The sequence below is a fragment of the Chrysemys picta genome, chromosome 18 (genome assembly GCF_011386835.1).
Source record: "Chrysemys picta bellii isolate R12L10 chromosome 18, ASM1138683v2, whole genome shotgun sequence".
NCBI classification, from domain to species: domain Eukaryota; kingdom Metazoa; phylum Chordata; order Testudines; family Emydidae; genus Chrysemys; species Chrysemys picta.
The window spans coordinates 7,877,874-7,896,517 of record NC_088808.1 but is presented as its reverse complement, the minus strand read 5'-3'; the positions used below and the strand labels follow the sequence as shown (position 1 = coordinate 7,896,517).

Genomic DNA, 18,644 nt, shown 5'->3' with positions numbered 1-18,644 from the left:
CATTAAGCAATGATTTCAGGAGTTCGGTATGTCCCTGTCACCCTTAAGTGAGTTAAGCTCCTTGCTAACATCTCTTCAGCCAGCTTTGTGTGGTGCCTGAGAACTATTCGCGCCCTGATCCTGTCTGAAGTTTACAAAAAGATGTGCGCTGCTTAAAGGATTGTTCACCAGAGGCTACAAAGCTGTTCCGTAACGAGGAATATGTTACTATAGACAGCGACAAACTGGAGAGAGTTCAGAGGACAGCAACAAAGATGACAGAAACCCACTGAGGAAAAGGTGGAGACAAGTGAGCATATTCAGTTGAGAGGAAAGAAGAGTAAAAGGGAGACAAGACAACTGTATACAAATACTTATAAAGGCACGATTAAAAGAGAGCAAGGATTAAAATAGGTTCATTAGTCAATGGATACGGAACAAGGGGTAATGGGCTGGAGCTGAAAAGGGGCATTTAGGTTAAATGTTAGGGAAAAGTTTGTAAGAACAGTTTTGCAACAGAACTCGCAGCCAAGGGAAGCTGCAGAACAAGTGTAGCTGGAAATGTTCAGACCCCCCTCTCTACGGGGGAGCTCGATACATTTAGTTACTCTCATACCAGGATGTAAATGCTGGCTAAAATGCAACTTGGCAGCATCCATGAAAAGTGTTACAGGTGCTTGGAAGTTTGGCTCTTTTGTATATGACCATCTTCTGATGTAACTTATACCGTCCTTTAAACCATCGAAGTATTTTGCCCTCCATACATGATGGTTAAGCTTGAAGAAATTACAGTACAATAAAAGAGTAATGCAGGCATGCATATTAAATCATTGGTCATTCCTAGCACATTGTATTTTCAGAATTACTATGGGCTTGTCTACATGAATATTTAGCTTGCAGCAAGCTGACGGGTGTATCTACCCTGCCGTGCATTAACAGTTTGGTATTGTGCATTGATCCCATCCTATTGCAAACAGAACTAGATCAAAGCGCACTAATGAACTGTTAATGCGTGTCAGCAGGGTCCAAGTGGACAGTTAGTCTGCAGCAGGCTAGTGTGGTGTAGGATTCACACCTGAGCTTGCCATGAACTAAATGTTCACATAGACAAGCTCTAGATAAATCTGTTACAATCTGAGTGTGAAATGTACTATTTGTGCGGAGACCTGCATACATATTTACTCATCTGTGTTATGATTTTAGGAAGCTCTAAGGTCCATCTCATTGCTCGCTGAGGGTCAGACTATGGCTGGCCTCTCCATGGCGATACAGGAGAAGAAAGGTGGGAGCATGGAGCTTCCCCCCCCCACCAGCACTTTTTCTGCAGAGCCAGGCAAAATTTCTATCTCTGCACTCTCCTGACAACAGATAGTGCTCCATCCTAGCAATGGCTGGAGTGCAAACTACCCCAAAATTGTGGGTGGGGGAGGTAAGAAGACCGACAATGACTCTGGGGTAAATTTCTCCTCCCCAAACAAATCAACACCCCCACACCAGCCAGTTGTGTGATAGCTGCTTCCAGGGTCCTGGGATATAGAAGCTTTGCACCATGCAGCATGGACCGGTAACAAAGGCACAATTGGCTCGATTCTGGAAATGAGTCCCTGGGACAGGACTTCTTAGAGTAAGGGGGAAGGTCTGGGCTCTCAGTACACACAGAAATAGCCTAAAACATGTCTCTAGGGGCTAGTCTACATGGCAAATTAAGTGTGGCGAGCCAGGGTGTGAATATACGATGCACCAGTTTCCCGCGCAGTAACATCCTGCGTGGAGACTGCTACAGACCACTGAAAGTCGCAGAGTGCGGTTTGACATTCTACAGGTAGTAACCGGGACAGTCAGTGAGCTGGACAGTGTCCATAGGGGATGTTACACTAGCAGGTGTGCTGTAGATTCACACCCCGGCTTGCCGTGTACTGACTTGCCATGTAGATGATGTACAAGGAAAAGTTACAGTGCTGTACATTTTCAATATGCACAGCTAAAACAACATCAGAATGTGATGAAGATAAGAATAGTTCATAAGCGGGGTAAAACCAGGTTCTCGGTATGGGGTCATTATTCTTCCTTGCCCTTATGAAAACATCCTATAGAATTTAATAGAAAGTAGGACATTTTTAAACAATCCTCAAAAATTCCTTAGCAGTGATGGAAGTCTCTTACATTTTACAGCTCAGCTGGTAAGTTCTACAGAAATGATCTCATTCTCTACTACATTCTTTTAATACTAATTTCTATGGAAACCTTTTATGTAGATTTTAAAAAATGAACAATGACCCCAACATGGCTAAACTGAGGTTGCAGACAATGCTATTGTTCTAACTCTCCTCCTTCCTCACCCCATCTGCTCCTTCCTGGTTTGTCACTTTCACTCTTTTTGTCCAATACAAAACATAGATTGAAAGCTTGAAGGGACAGAGAACAGCATCTTTACATAAGAACGGCCATACTGGGTCAGACTAAAGGTCCATCTAAGGCCAGTATCCTGTCTTCCAACAGTGGCCAATGCCAGGTGCCCCAGAGGGAATGAACAGAACAGGTAATCATCAAGTGATCCATCCCCTGTCGCCCATTTCCAGCTTCTGGCAAACAGAGGCTATCCCTGCCCATCCTGGTTAATAGCCATTGATAGACCTATCCTCCATGAACTTATCTAGTTCTTTTTTGAACCCTGTTATAGTCTTGGCCTTCACAACATCAATTGGCAAAGAGTCCCACAGGTTGACTGTGCACTGTGTGAAGAAATACTTCCTTTTATTTGTTTTAAACCTGCTGCTCATTAATTTCATTTGGTGACCCCTAGTTCTTGTGTTATGAGGAGCAGTAAATAACACTTCCTTATTTCCTCTGAGAAGCTCCTAGCACAGTGTGGGACACTACAAAACAGAAACAATTGTAATAACTCTCTTTGGGTTTCTTCTCCATTAAATTCTATAGGACTTTTCCATGAAGGGGTAAAAAAGGCTCAAGGATGGGATCCTTTCATTAAAGGAGAAAGAGATGGCATATCCTAGCACAGCTACTAACACAGCCATTCTCACCAGAACTCCTTAATGGGAATCTTTACCCAGACAGTTTTTTCAGCCTCGGGAAAATCAGAGCTAATGTGAATGGGCCCCCAAAGCACATCATCTCTTGAGGAGCCCCAGAGGCAACTCCAGGAAATAGGCTGGTGGGAAGGAGATGTGACGCCTTGACAGGGCACAGTTTTGTGGGTTAACAAAGTAAATTTAGCAAACTGTACTTACCGCAATCTCTGTTACTAAAATATCAGTAATACTTCCCAAAACTGTTACAAAATCAAAGACGTTCCAGGCATCTCGGAAATAATTCTGCAAAATAAAAACACAAGAAAGGAAAATAAAATCCCTAAATTAAATTTGGGGCTGTTTTTTAATCTCTGTGTCATCTCACAGCATGAATCTTTGATGAGAAGGGAAAGCAGCAGAAGGTAAATGAGAAAGGAACGTACCAGTACACCAAAGGCAATGATCTTCAAAACGCATTCCATTGAAAACATAGATGTAAATACAATATTCAGGCATTTCAACATTTCTTCATATGCGTCTGGAGCACCATAGAACTAAACCAAGAGGGAAGACAGGCTGTTACGGGAAGGTTTTTTATGCTGATGAAACAATGTCCATAATTGACGTGCCTTACTGTAGGACTCTTCATAGAATCATAGACTATCAGGGTTGGAAGGGACCTCAGGAGGTATCTAATCCAACCCGCGGCTCAAAGCAGGACCAATCCCCAACTAAATCATCCCAGCCAGGGCTTTGTCAAGCCTGACCTTAAAAACCTCTAAGGAGATTCCATCACCTCCCTAGGTAACCCATTCCAGTGCTTCACCACCCTCCTAGTGAAAAAGTTTTTCCTAATATCCAACTTAACCCTCCCCCACGGCAACTTGAGACCATTGCTCCTTGTTCTGTCATCTGCTACCACTGAGAACAGTCTAGATCCATCCTCTTGATTGATTTAGGGCCAGATTCTGCTTTCACTTAAGGCCAGATCCCAGTCTATGCTATGGATCCTTTGTGCCATTCCAAAGGAACAATAGGGTCATGACACTATCTGGATTGGGCAGCTGAACATTCCCCTAGCACTGGAGAACCTTCTGCTGGTGTAGGAGCTCCTCACAAGTAGCAGGTACATTGGAGGAGTGCTCAGAAGGTTAGAGTCTGCCCCGAATGCTGCTGCACTCAAGTGATCTCCAGCAATGTAACAGCCGCTGGGCTCCTCTGAGGCAGTTCCATCTTACGCCAGGGATTGGAGGAGATCATACATGTGATACAGACACCTCTGCCTCTCCCTTTTGGGTACTGTGGTGAGTGAACCCCAGCCAGACCCAAGGATTCTCCATTTGGTGCAAATCTGAGTAATGGTGTTGACTTGAGTTGTTCTGGATTTCAACCAGTGTAAACGAGAGTGAATCTGACCCTTAATTAGGAGTGACAGATTCAGTGGGGAACACCACGTTATTAGAGAACTGAGTCCCAATTCCTCTACAACAGGCATAGGGGAGTGCAAGCAGAAGCAGTCTGAGCTTTCTTCCTTTCGTATCTAAATCGTGGGCTGGGGAGCTCTGTCTTACCATGGTCCACGTCCAGGCAATCCTGTCTTCTTCAGTAAGGACTGCCCAACCTACAGTACTGCTGCCACACCAGTGACTAGGCAACATCAGAAGCTAATCTATCTCTTGTCACTTCCATCTTACTCTAGTGTCTCAAGCACGTCACTCCTATAGCAAATGCCACATTTCCTAGCCCACGTGAAGTCAGGAAGATCTAACAACAGCTCACTAACCTTCATCATCAGCACAATAGTATTGAGTGCAATCATGACCATGATAAAATATTCAAAGGGAGGGGACACCACAAACTTCCACATCTTGTACTGAAAAGACTGCTTGTTTTGAGGCATGTAGCGGGTCAATGGCCTGGCACTTATGGCGAAGTCTATGCAGGCCCTCTACAAAACAGGAACAAGGGGAAAAAAATCAAAATCGGCTGGGGTCATCCAGTTGCCAATGTGTTCATATGAAACAGGTTATCTTTGAGAGCATGGGTGAGGTATTTTGGGGAGGATGGACTGAGTATGTTTATCACATAGTGGCTGGGCACAGAACAATCAGCTGTTTGGCGGCTGGCGGGAGGCACTTGCGGGAGGGCAGAGAGCAGCAAGCAGTGGGCAGGGGGGCGGCCTTGGGGGAGGGGACGGGAAGAGGCAGAGCGGAGCAGAGCCTTGGGGCGGAACAGGGGTGGAGCACCCACCGAGAAAAATAAAAGTCAGCCCCTGTGCATACACAGAGTGCAAGTACTTAACACCATGTTCATCTGTAATAGGGAGGAGTGATCCACAGAGACATGTAATTTTGTTTAGCTGCTCAGGTCAAGTTGTAGCATCATATTCAGAGATGTGTGGTCTCCATGGGCCATACATCCATGCAAAGGATTAGGGGGGCGGCAACTTGATTCTTTACATTTCATATTCAACACATCTCTCAATGTGATCATTGGTAACACAAAATTTAGGACCTCCCTCTGTTAATAACTGCTGTAAAGTCCTTAGTACTGGTGGTGGTAAGGGTGGGATTTTGTTTGTAGCAAGGTAGTCTGAGCCAAAAAATGCCAACTCCCAGTGTGCAAGGGGTTGCTGAATTCATAACGCCTGGGTACCTCGTTTTTTTCTAGACTGCATTCCGACATCACTTTATCTCCTTGCTCCTGGAAGGTGATGATGATTAACGCCACAAATATATTCACAAAGAAGAAGGGGAAGACAACAAAGTACACCACATAAAAGATGGACATTTCCATTCGATAACCAGGGCTGGGACCCTGCTCCTCATATGTAGCATCCACCGAATGCTTCAGTACACTGTAATCAAATGCAGAGAGAGAAGAAAAGCAATTAAATTAAGTGCAGGGCAAAGTACCAGTGAGCGCTCTAGATTTACTTGGTATCAGAGGCTTCACTGTGGAGATTCTTCCTTACATGCATGGGATTAAACTCACTGCCACCTTTGCAACTGGGAAAGAACTTTCCTTATGGGCTAGTGGGCACCCTTTCTTTTTCCTCCATTTTGGAACAGGGGACCATTTGTTACTGGCCCATCAGCATATCTGCCATGATCAATTTTCTGTGATTGCAAGGAGAAGGGATACTTTGGGGTCTGAATCCTTCCTCTCTTCTTCTACGTGTCAATATGGATGAAACAACAGCGGTGAAAGGACTGTGAATAATCTGCGATGCACACTGCCCTGAGAATATGTTGGCCACTGAGGTTTTCATTCATTATTGTATTAGGAAGTGGGGCCTGGGTGTGACGGAGCAGGGAGCGGGGCAGATTTGACCTGGGAATGTTGCAGGGGAGTTACACTGGGGATGGGGGACTTCCCTTGAAGGAAGCTACCTGAGCTGTAACCTGAGCCAGAAGGGGGTTGGGAGAAGTGACACCTTCTGGCTGGGAGACTGAACAAAGGAGAGAAGGAGCTGGGGGAGGAAGGGAGAGAGCTGCTGGAGGAGTTTTTGTTGTCAGTCTTGGGCTGGGTGGTGCAACGCAGGGAACCCCAAGCTGGGGTCTAAGCTCCCTAAATCCCCCAGAAGGACTTTATTGAGGGGTTCTGGTTGCACCTACACGCTCTGCTTGGGACTGTGTTCCTGTCATCTAATAAACCTTCTGTTTTACTGGCTGGCTGAGTCACGGTGAATCTCAGGAAGAGGGGTGCAGGGCCCTGACTCCCCCACACTCTGTGACAATGGGTGAAAGGGGTTGCCTGCCACCTGAAAAAGACTTCCAGGTTGCATTTTTTACTACTATTTCCCATTAAAAGCCAAGCAAAATAAAGTAATATGCATAACAGTAATGACAGTAACAGTTTTGAGCCAAAAAGCCTGGAATGCTTTCTTCATGGGTCACAACGTTCCTTTCGCCCCCGATCTCAAGGTCAGCAGCTTTTGTGAACCTCTTAATCTATTTCACACCAAATAAAGCAGGGCAGATCTGAAGGCTAGGAGTGAGCAGACAATTATTTATCAAAAAGTGCCCAGGAAACACCACTGGACAATCTCATAGGAATGTGCAGAAAAATACACTCAAGTCCTGCCTAATCCTCTGATTCGTTTAACATTCTTGTGAGGAAAACCAGAAGCCTGGCTGATAACGAATTCCCCATCTACTTTGCACAAGTCGTCAATTGTTTATCTGTCCCTGACAGTTACGAGGAGTTAGCATTACATCTCAATGAGGTAAATGAACCCGACAAACTCCACATTACTTACGTTGGCCACCCCTCTCCTGTGGAGACAGTGAACAGCGTTAACAGAGCCCAGAGGACATTGTCATAGTGAAACTCATACTTTTTCCACTGCCTCGGCTGCGCCTCCACCTCACTCTTCTCATAATCCAGATACTGACCCCTAAAAAGAAGAGCAGAGGTTTGAAACAAGTGAGGTGACAAGGCTCGGCAGCAATTAAGGATGATTATCGTTATTACTTGTATTGCAGTAGCATGTGGGAGCCCCAGTCTTGGATCGAGACCCCATTGTGCTAGGCACTGTACAAACACGGAACAAAAAGATAGTTCCTGCCCCAAGATTTTATAATCTAAATAAAAACGAACAGAGCCAGAGAATGTTAATCTCTGCACAAGGGGCAGCAGAGACTTGAATCCACAACCTTGGGCATGGGAGGGGAGGACCATATCCCGAGGTCGGTCAGTCACACGTGAGAATTACTAAGGGCTTCTCCTCACTACCATGGTAAATCAGCCGCTGCTGCACTAATGCAGCGGCGTCGATTTAGCATGTCTGGTGAAGACGCGCTATGACGATGGGAGAGCGTTCTCCCGTCAACGTAATTACTCCACCTCAACGAGAGGCAGAAGCGATGTCGACAGGAGAACACTCTCCCACCCACATAGCGTGTTGTAGACACCACTTTAAGTCGCTGTAAGTTACGCTCCACACCCCTGAGCAATGTAACATGCATCGACTTAAGTGTAGTGTAGACAAGCCCTAAGACAACGCTTACAATTAAGAGGACATTGTCAATTACTTTAGGCTTGGAATAATCTGATCCATCACAGACTGTTACAATCTAGTGGAGAATGTCCTCTGGGTTCCAAATATCTGTTTGAAAACAAATCCACTATTCAGCCAATGAGAAACTGAAAATACAAACCCCAGAAATACTGCTGACACGTGACCTCATAATATATTTGCTCTGCTGCTGTAAAGCTGGCAGCCAGAAGGGGAAATATACAGAGAGATTAACCTACATATCACTGTTCCAAGCGCTGTCACTGACATTACTAAAGACATTCCCAGATGATAGCAATCATCAAAGAAAGACGCAAGCAAGGAGGAGCCATGCCAGCTTGTGGTGCATAAGAACAACATAAAAAACACTGTTGAAGGACAAATCAGGTTGGAAACAGGGGTCTTCTATCATATTAGTGCCAACAATGGCCCTTTAACTTCCTTTTAACGTCTTACTTATTAACTACAATGTTCAAATAAAAGAGCTTCAAGAAAAAAAAATCCATTTTAAAAATCAGAAAGGCAGCTAGCCAAATTAGCCACACAGACCTTGATCCTTCAAACACTTAAGCTTGTGCTCTACTTTAAGCACATGATTAGTATGAACCAAGTCACTGCAACTACTCAGACTTAAAATTAAGTATTGGACTTTGCAGGATCGGGGTCTTAGACATTTAAACTATTAAAAACGAAGGGTAAAATTAATGTCTGGTATAACTCTGTTAAAGCAGCACTCTTATTCAATGGAGCCATGCTAGAATTAATTGAGCCCAGAATAATGAGACTAAGTCACACACAGTTAGGAGAGTTATCACCGTCAAAGGAACTCAGGACAGGACCCAGGATTTTCCTCCTGCAAGTAATCTGCTGCTGGCTTCCAGCAAGCCCTGCCATCCTGCCAAGTACCTGCAGTCCTTTTCTAGCTCCTTGGACTCATCCGTGCAGTAGAAGAATTTGCCTTTGAAGAGTTGCACAGCAATGACAGCGAAAATGAACATGAAGAGCATGTAAACAATTAGGATATTGAGGACGTTCTTCAGGGAATTCACCACACAGTCAAAGACAGCCTATAATGGTTAAAGGGGTGAAAAACAGGGGAAGAGGTGAGGAGACAGAGAGAGAGAGAGAGAGCTCTCGGCATTTAAACAGGAACATGTGAAATTTTGGATCAGATACCTTTAACTTGCACACCAGATGTTTCAAATTCCTAATTCTACTAATACCCATTTCCTGCAGTTCCATTCTTTTTCCTCGTTGCAAGAGTTTAAACCGTGTGACTGAATTCTGTGATATTGCCAGTAAAAATGGCAAATATAATAACCGGTTGTCTATGTAAATATTAGCCCCAAGCAAATATTTGTATAGCTGGATGAATAAGTGAAAAATGTATATGTGACTAATCTATTCAATGACTGTTAGGGAATAAACTTTGTCAAATAAATTACTCATTAAATATTATTTGAACTGTTTGAATGATAAGTAAAATTATTTCATGATAAAATACCAAAATGCTTTGAATAAATAATTTGTAGCAAACAATGTAGCAACCAGTGTTAATTTAGTTGGCAAATGTAGCTTGTGAACTGTCTGCAAACACTTTTTGAAAGTATTTGTTATATGGTTTTAGTTGCCAAATAATTTCAGCAAATAACTGTAGGCTTACAGCATGTTCATGAGCAGTTTGTGGTGATAATTCAATGTAAGCAATTCTGAGCGGGATTGATTAGTTCTGTTCGAACACACCAGACATATGGTATTGTTTTTCTGAATGTAACTCTTAGAATCATGTTTCTGGTGCAAGCACAATCCAGAAATTCCAAATTCACTTTCTGCAAATATTCTCTAATAATCCCCACAAAACACGCAGTTTCAGTGACCAGTAACTAGTTTCCAAGGAGCAAATGCAAAAGGGGTGTGAAGACAAGCAATATGAATTCAGTTTCTGATTCATATAAATATTTACTGACACTTTTTAGCAGTATTCAACCTAGTCTGGCAAATATAAGTTTGAAAATAAAGAATTTGTTTAATAAAAAGCCAGTGTTTCTTTAAATTCCAGAGCAGACGAAAATTAACACTGCTGATTTCAAGGGCCACAGAACAACACATTTAAATTTCCAATCAACTAGCCTTGGTCTTCTGCAGAGTTTTCAGGTGAATTTAGCATGTGTGAAAATTAAATTGGCTAAAATTGAAATGATCTGAACCTGAACCAGGGGGATTTGGATAAAACAGGATCCAGAGGAAAGCTAAAAAAATTGGGCTGATGTGGTTTCACAAAAGCAAAAGCTCTTTATGTTTTTGGCCCATCTCTAATGGAAAAGCTCCGTATTGGTGAGCGCACAAAAACACTGTACCAGGGCCGGCTCCAGGCACCAGCGTAGCAAGCAGGTGCCTGGGGCAGCCAAGGAAGAGGGGGGGGCAGCAAGTCTGGCCGTTTGGCAATTCGGCGGCGGGGCCGTCACTCCCTCTCGGAGCGAAGGACCTGCCGCCGAATTGCCGCTGTAGAATGAAGCGGCGGTAGAGCTGTTGCCGCTTGCAATCACGGCTTTTTTTTTTTTTTTTTTTTTTTTTTTGCTGCTTTGGGCGGCAAAAACGCTAGAGCCGGCCCTGCACTGTACAGCCATTATTTCCTGCACTGAGTGCCTACAATGCACATCTGTTTAATCCTGTAAATCCTCCCACCCCACAATTCCAGTGGCGGGCTACTCTTGAACAGTTTTCAATCCATTCTTGAAAAGTAGTGAATAACTAAGCTCAGGCCACCACATTCATTCAACTTGTGGCTCGGGATTCCAGAGATGTAAGGCTATGGTTTGAGCATTAGCCTGCTAAACCCAGGGTTGTGAGTTCAAACCTTGAGGGGGCCATTTAGGGACCTGAGGCAAAAATCTGTCTGGGGATTGGTCCTGCTTTGAGCAGGGGGTTGGACTAGATGACCTCCTGAGGTCCTTTCCAACCCTGACATTCTATGATGCTAACCCTGCATTATACACTCCGAGATGAACAGATTAAAATTCCTCCTGACTCAGTGGAAGATTTCCACGGACAGAGCTGGGCAAAATGTGCAGAGTTCACTGTGTACAAGTTGTGCAGTGAAAGTGACTGTTCCAGGAGTTACTTTTTGCACACCACAAAATATCAAAAAACGGTGTTAAATGTGTAGGTTGCGTTTTGGGTGGGTTTCCCCATCCCCAACCTTTATAAAGGCTATTGGTTGTGCAACAGTTCACAAAATTGAAGGTGGCATTTGCTGTGAAACCAAAAGACCATTTAACATTTGATAAAAATGTGCAAAACTATTAAATAAAGGTGTGTGTGTGTCTTTTTTATCTAAGTAAAAACTGGCAAAAATTAAAATCAATTACAGTAAAATAATAGGTCTATACATTACCCACTTTGAGTTTACACAAGAAATTTTGCCCACAGCCCAGCCTGCAAGTCCCCAACAAAGAAGAACTGTTTCCTGTTATTCGCCAACCTTTAACTTGGGCAGACGCTTGATAGTCTTCAGTGGTCTTAGGACTCGCAGGACTCGCAGTGACTTGATTGTGTTGATGTCTTTGCCTTTGCTTCCTCTGAAAGGGGAATGAAAGAAGAACAAAAGGAAGGAGTTTGGTTCTAGAGGGGCTCGTATAAAGGCCTGCAAATACCCAGATTTTTCAGATTCGGAGCCAAATTTTTCCCCTTGGATGCTCACACAGGGAGTTACAGCTGAGCATCCGCTTGAGAAGCGTAAAGCGATGTACAGAAGGGAAGTTGAGGGCAGAACTCGGCCCTGAGAAAGTTTAACTGCTTGTGCTCTCCATCCCGGCATCACTTCCCAGCTATTCACACCGTGTCACCAGGTTCAGATTCCTCCCCTTCCTCTCACCAGTAGGAGGGCAGCAGAGGATCTCTGGTTATAGCAGAGAGGAGAGAAGCCAGAGCGCATGAGCACAGCTGCAGCCACTGGTGGGAGAAGGGGGAAAAAGTCACATCTGCCCCACCCAAAACATTTGTGGCCTGTGTTACACACGTCACCGCCTCTTCCCACAAAGCCAGAAGTTTCGATCACACACCTCCCATCCAATTTGCCAGGGCAGCTCTCTTAATGGTCTGGAGATAACGTTTTCCTTAGTAAAACAGGCAGTGAATAGAAGGGACTGGACCTTTTGGTGGGTAGATGGACAGCACGTCCTACCTGGGCAGAATAAGCTTCCCATTTCTGCATTCTGTACAGCCCTACTATCGCTCTCAGGTCTCTTTTAGAGGACATGCTGCCAAGACCATGCTGAGCCATGTAATATGCAGACATATTACATGCCTGAAACAATAACAGTGTAATTTTTCAGGCCATGCATGCAGAGGTCGGAGGTCACTTCTCTTTTACGAAAACCGTATGCGAAAGGTTAATAATTTATGCAAACAATACTGTTCGTTTAGCTACCATTAAGGGGATGGGGAGGTTGATGGGGAGATAGAGTTCCTTCCCCAACCCACCCCCAAAATAAAAAAGTAGGGCTTTTTCTGAAGAGCTGCAGCTAGGCCTTTTGTCAATCTGCTAGTACAACAATGCAGTTCACCTTCATTTAGTATGGCGTGAGAATGAGATGGAAGACTGTTGATGGAGCTGAACTTGACTACAGGCATGGGTTTAAGGGCTGATTGAGACATAAACTTGCACTGAAATAACAAAAGGTGTGAATGAACACTGCTTTGAGCAGGCTCCCTGGCTCCTCTCCGCTCCCCCCACATTCAGCTTCCCTTCCCCATTGGGAAAGCATGTCAAGAAAAACACAATTAAGCCAAGAGACTCAGAACTGTACAGCATGGGCAGTGGCAAGTTCAAACTTCTCCCATACAGCCTCACCAGTAAGGACTTAACACTATTCTGGAGAAACCATATTTAGCGGGGAGAGGACAGCTCAAACTCTATGGCTCACTCAAGCCACTGACCCTGCTGAGAGCGGTGATGGTGAGTTTTGTGACTTGGCTCCATTAGTAAAGAGAAACCAACAAGTCATTTCATACGACCAGCTGAGCAGAAATGAGAGGGTAACAACTTTTGCTCGCTACTGAACAGAGTGGATTTGCACCAGTATCTTAGAGGTGAACATACCCATGTCCCATTTGCAGTCATTTTCTCTACCTAGTGTGACAGTCTGTATCCCTATGTTCACCCTTTCTACAAGACTATGATAAATCTGGTACAAAGTGTGCCTTGTAAGGTATCACTTGGAAACTCATAATCTGCTGAACATTATTGTCTTGGTAAAATGTGTGTGGCAGCAATGTATGTAAAGCTATGAAATTCTATTGTATAAGACATGTTCCAAGTTTAGAAAAGCAGGCACAAACCAGTTCTTCAAAGGCAAAAGGCAAACTAACGCCTTGGCCATAGGTCAACAAAATCAAATAGACCATCACCTGGTTAAGCAGCCATTCTTTGGCAGGGAAAAGGACGAGAGTGAGAAATTTAATTGTTGTCAAAGAAACGGCTGGAAGTTCCCATCCCACAGACATGCTGTCACCTGAACCACAGCTGGAGATGTTTCTCAAAGAAGAGAAATGCCATAAGAAAGGGGAGCAAACACCTCAGATTACCTCTCTCCCTTCATCTCTATGCACAGAATCAACAACACTTGAAAAGACAAAGGAAGCATCATTGGACTGAGGGGAGATTCTGACTGGAAGATTCAGCTAGTAAGACTGCTACAGCATGCGGTGAGAGAGACTTTTGCTTTGAATTCTCTTAGCTTAAGTTAGGTGTTACTTTGTGTTTTACCTTTTGTTTCTTTGTAACTAATTCTGACTTTTATGCCTCCTTACTTGTAATCACTTAAAATCTTTCTTTTTGTAGTAGTTAAACTGATGTTATTGTTTTCTCTAAACCATGTGTTTGGGTTGAAGTGTTTGGGAACTTCAGCGGGGATAACAAGATTTGTGCACATCATTTACTATGAATGAAATGACAGATTTTCTATGAGCCTCTATTGTCCAGGAGGGTGCTGGACAGTACAAGGCACACAGGTCTGGGACTGAGAATTTACTGGTGTCGCTCTGTAATATAATTCATGGCTGGCTGGCTATAGCTCTCATACAGTATAGCTGGGGGTGATTAACATGCTGGAGGCTGGGTGTGGGCAGACCAGGAGTGGTTGCTCTCACAGTGAAGCAGTATAAAAGGCACCCCAGATTGGAGAATTGAGGGGAAACAGCTGTTCAGCAGTCCAGATTGTACCCTCGGGAATGTCACATCAATCACTTCTGTTCATTTACAGTGCACGGATAAGCAAGGGAGACATCAGGAACATTCAGAATGAAAGCTGAGAGGCTCTTGCCTATATCATCATATCATCTTTACAGGTTAGTCTCTAGTGTTGAGTTCCATGACTGGATTGGGAGGGATGGAAGGTGAGGGGATAGGAACACAGACAGGGAGAGGCCAGAACATCTGAGTTTTTCCACTGCTATTTTAGAACCACTTTAAGCAGACACATCTGGAGCTTGATCCTGCTCTAATTCACATTGCTGTAAACCAGACATAGCTCCACTGAAGTCAATGGAATTACATTAGCATAAAATTGGTGTGAGATTAGAAATCCAAACTATGACTGGAAGAGATTGCCCACTTCCACTATTAGTCTTAAGGGAGACTGTTCTAGCTATAAATTCATAAAGCCATTATAGATCCTCATGATCTCTCATGGTCTAAGGGGTTGGGGAACCTCTTCTGCAATTGAGTCACAAGGGGATTTATGGATTTAACTCCAATGCACATGAGGGGAGAAGCGTTTGCTTCTGTACACTCCTCTGCATAGAGATGGCAGAAGAGGCTTTGGAAAGTCCCTCTATAGCCCAATCTCTTGCCAAACCACCCAGGCATTGAATCAATCAAAATATATGGTTTTCAGGTATATCACCATAAATATTTTTGTTCTTAATTTGCAAAAAACACAGCAGCCGTACAAAGCTCTTCTATGGAGCTGCATTAATCGGGAGAATTAATGGTGATTTAATATGTTAATAACGGCTCTTTGAGGAATGTGAAGGTCTCTGATGGAGTCGTGACCTGACGGTGCTCTCGGTGGAGCTCGAAAGCTTGTCTCTTCCACCCACAGAAGATGGTGCAATGAAAAAACAATAGGCACTGTCTCCATAAAAGTTTTAGCCACAGCTGTGCTTAAGCTTGGTCATTGCTAGCATGGTTTCCCTAAGCAGCATAGTTGTTGAAAAAACATGCTAGCCTGCACCATGCTATTGACTATCCCCTCTAGGCAGGCTGTTACACGAGTGTCAAGGGAAAGGAATCCCTGTCTATGTGGGTCAGGGAAGCCACGTGAAGGAGAGTGGAAAGCTAAGACGACAAGCCAACCGTTTGGTTTAAGAGATTCTAGGAAATGTTCCCATAGGCATCTCAAAGATAGCAGAAAAACTTGACAGTTTTTATACCGTGTCTGACTGAGTTGTAAGCAGTTTTTCCAGAGGGCAGTAACAAAGTTTTAGCATTGTGCATGTGGTCCGTCAGCTCCTGTCGTTGTCTATGCTGACAGAGAATAGTTGCCTGTGTTGTAATAAATGGCACAGCCAGTGGGGAAATTGGCAGATGCAAAAAATAAAAATAACTAAATATAGGAGGCCAATGGAATGCTAGGCTGATTCAACCCATGCAGTGCTAAGCCCTGATCCTACTTCTGCTCAAGTCAATGGCACAATTCCTTTAGTTCAATGGGAGCAGGAGAAGGTTTTTATTTTTCTTCTTGCAGGAGGTCTGAGGACACTGAAATGTAATGTGAGAGGAGGCAGGGATTCACCCTACAACTCAGATTGCAGCCACGAGGGAATCATTTCTGCGGTCACAGGGACAACAATGCCCTCATTTCTGAAGGAAGCAGAGACTCTGTGGGGCAGATTGACATTAGCAAGGTGCAGTCAAACTCCACTCAGCTGAGGTCTGCACTGGCAAGTTGCCATGTGTCTGAGGTTCATAAGCCATTTGCAGGAAATGAAGCAAGCTGTAGCCTCTCTCGTCTGCAATACAGAGGGCTGGCTTTTAGAAAAAAACAGGAAAGCTCATCATCAGTGGGCTAATGCTTTCCTAACCAGTCTATGGGGACTGCAGGAAGGAGTGGTAAATGGGTTCTACCTGGCCTACTGCAAGGGTCTCTTGGAGGGATTAGAATATAATGCAATATTATTAGCTGATGCATTAAGCATTGAAGGCAAAAGTTAAGATCACCAACACTGTAAGGGCCTAAATGTGTTTTGAATTTTGAATATGGGTTAACGTCACATTAAAAATGATCAACCATCTAAACTAACGGGTGTGACTTCCATTTACACTAAGGGCTGGGGCAGGGCCGGCTCTAGGATTTTTGCCGCCCAAAGCAAAAACAATTTTGGCCGTCCCCCGCCCCGGTTCTTTAATTACCCCACCCCCAGCCCCGCCTCAACTCCATCCCTTCCCCAAATCCCCAGCCCTGCCTCCTCCCCCCAGGCTCTCAAGCCTAGGAGGGAGGGAGGGAGGGGGAGAAGCGGCACCCGCGCCGCGGCCACTCAGAGTCTCTCCCTCCCAGGTTTGAGAGCCTGGGAGGGAGGGCGAGTAGCGGCGCGCGAATCAGCTGTTTTGCGTGCCGTGGCAGCAGCAGCGGAGGTGAGCTAGGGCGGCCGGGGCACATTTTTAGGGGTGGCATTCTGGCGCCGGCCATGCCGCCCCTAAAAATGTGCCACCCCAAGCACCAGCTTGTTTTGCTGGTGCCTAGAGCCGGCCCTGGGCTGGGGATCGATGTAAGATACGCAACTTCAGCTACAAGAATAGCGTAGCTGAAGTCGACGTATCTTAGATTGATTTACCTCGGGTCCTCACGGCGTGGGATCGACGGCCGCGGCTCCCCCGTCAACTCCGCTTCCGCCTCTCGCCCTGGTGGAGTTCCGGAGTCGACGGGGAGCACGTCCGGGGATCGATTTATCGTGTCTAGACGAGACGCGATAAATCGATCCCCGATAGATCGTTTACTACCCGCCGATCCGACGGGTGGTGAAGACATGCCCTAAGGCCACTTTATACTGCTCTGGTCTTAAAGTGAGCATGACAGTAATTTACTCTCCCTTTAGGTCCCTTTACACTGTCAGGGCAGTGACTTTAGTGTAAATGACACTCAGGCCTAAGGTTTTAAACAGCATTTTTGGATCTCTTTATGCATTTTTACATCACCAGATGCTAGCAAGCAAAGATGATGTTACAGCCAGTGCACGCTGGCCAGCTCTGCCAGCATAACCAGGAGGAAACTGTTCACATCCTTCCACTGAGTTTCCGTCTTCAGGTGTACAAGCACAAAAAAATACTTAACTGCTCATCCTTCTGTTCGATTTGGAAGACAGAGCCCTTAGACATAAGAAAGAATCAAAAAGAAAACCAACTAATTTCACAGCCCAATTTTGTTTTCTGAAACAGGATGTATGATCAGTAAACAAAATGAGATTCAAATGTTTTGTGAAAAGAGAAGAGATATTAGGTACCTGTGGGTGTGATCTATACAATGCTCATCTCTGCAAACAAAAATCTAGTGCTCTCAGTATATAGAAACAAGAACTGGCTTTTGGCAGCCCACCCACACTACGAAGCACAGGAAACAGATGGATCTGTTTCTACACGTCTTGATGTAGCTGGGAAATAATGAAATACAGGCAATCAGGGAGGGCTTCTCATGGGGTGCACTGTATCTAAAACAGCAGAAAACATGAACTCCGGCAAACTAGAAATCCATTGATGTCTGAGGCCGTGAATCCTGCAGTTACACAGCCGTGTTCAGGAGCCATCTTGGAATGGGCAGAATTTATTACAATGCATAAGAGGCAATGTTTAAAATCTGAAACTGTTCTTTGTACAGAGAGAAGCTGTTGGATGGCTGATCTGGGAGAGGGAGGCTATGTCTGTAGAACAGTGATCACAAACCTCAGGAGGGAGAGACATTACTGCAAATTGGAAATCCAGTAGGCTTCATCTACAACCAATTTAGAACCAAATATTAAGTGACTGCATTTCTGGGTAGGGGTAGAAGGTTAATAGACATGGGGCTTAATGAACAGGTATGGTGACACCTCCCCCCCAGCATAGCCACCAGTTTTCTTGATGTAGGGATATACTTCAAAACCATTCTATGATGAGAACGGGAAGCATGCCCTGAATTCCTAATAAAGGATTTCAAGATTTAAAACTCTTTCTGTGTGTTAGGAGGATCTCAGTCAATAACAATGAGGGTGGGGTTTTCAAAAGCCCCTGAGTGAATTAAGGGCATGAGCTCCATTGAAAGTCATGGAGGTGCCTTTGAAAAACCCACCCTGATTTCCTGTTAAAAAAATAAGGCTCTCCCTACAGGAGAGGTGGAATTTTAAAGGGTCCAGGACTGTATGTGATGGATTAATGCAAGTGACATCTTGATGAGACATACCCCCTTTTGACAGCTCCACTAACTAGCTATCTGTACAAGGACAAGAGTGTTTGTTTTTAAATGGAGGGCTTTTCCAAATTTGATTGGCAAAATGCCCTAGTACAAGGCTAGAAAACAAACTGGAAGGGTCAGATGTACTACAAATTCAGGTAATGGATATACACCAGGATGCATTTCACTGTC

The 18,644-nt window shown here is 44.5% G+C and overlaps 1 protein-coding gene across 1 annotated transcript in view; it reads right to left on the bottom strand.

Annotated features, from left to right (window-relative positions):
- CACNA1B (calcium voltage-gated channel subunit alpha1 B) overlaps positions 1-18,644 on the bottom strand; it is a 509,994-nt gene that overhangs the window by 88,798 nt on the left and 402,552 nt on the right. Inside the window, exons 27-33 of the mRNA XM_065571905.1 lie at positions 11,510-11,606; positions 8,935-9,095; positions 7,270-7,407; positions 5,664-5,865; positions 4,792-4,956; positions 3,452-3,562; positions 3,228-3,311 (exon numbers count right to left, since the gene is read on the bottom strand). Of these exons, the coding sequence (XP_065427977.1) occupies positions 3,228-3,311; positions 3,452-3,562; positions 4,792-4,956; positions 5,664-5,865; positions 7,270-7,407; positions 8,935-9,095; positions 11,510-11,606 (958 nt within the window). The remainder of the gene's footprint in view (positions 1-3,227; positions 3,312-3,451; positions 3,563-4,791; positions 4,957-5,663; positions 5,866-7,269; positions 7,408-8,934; positions 9,096-11,509; positions 11,607-18,644) is intronic.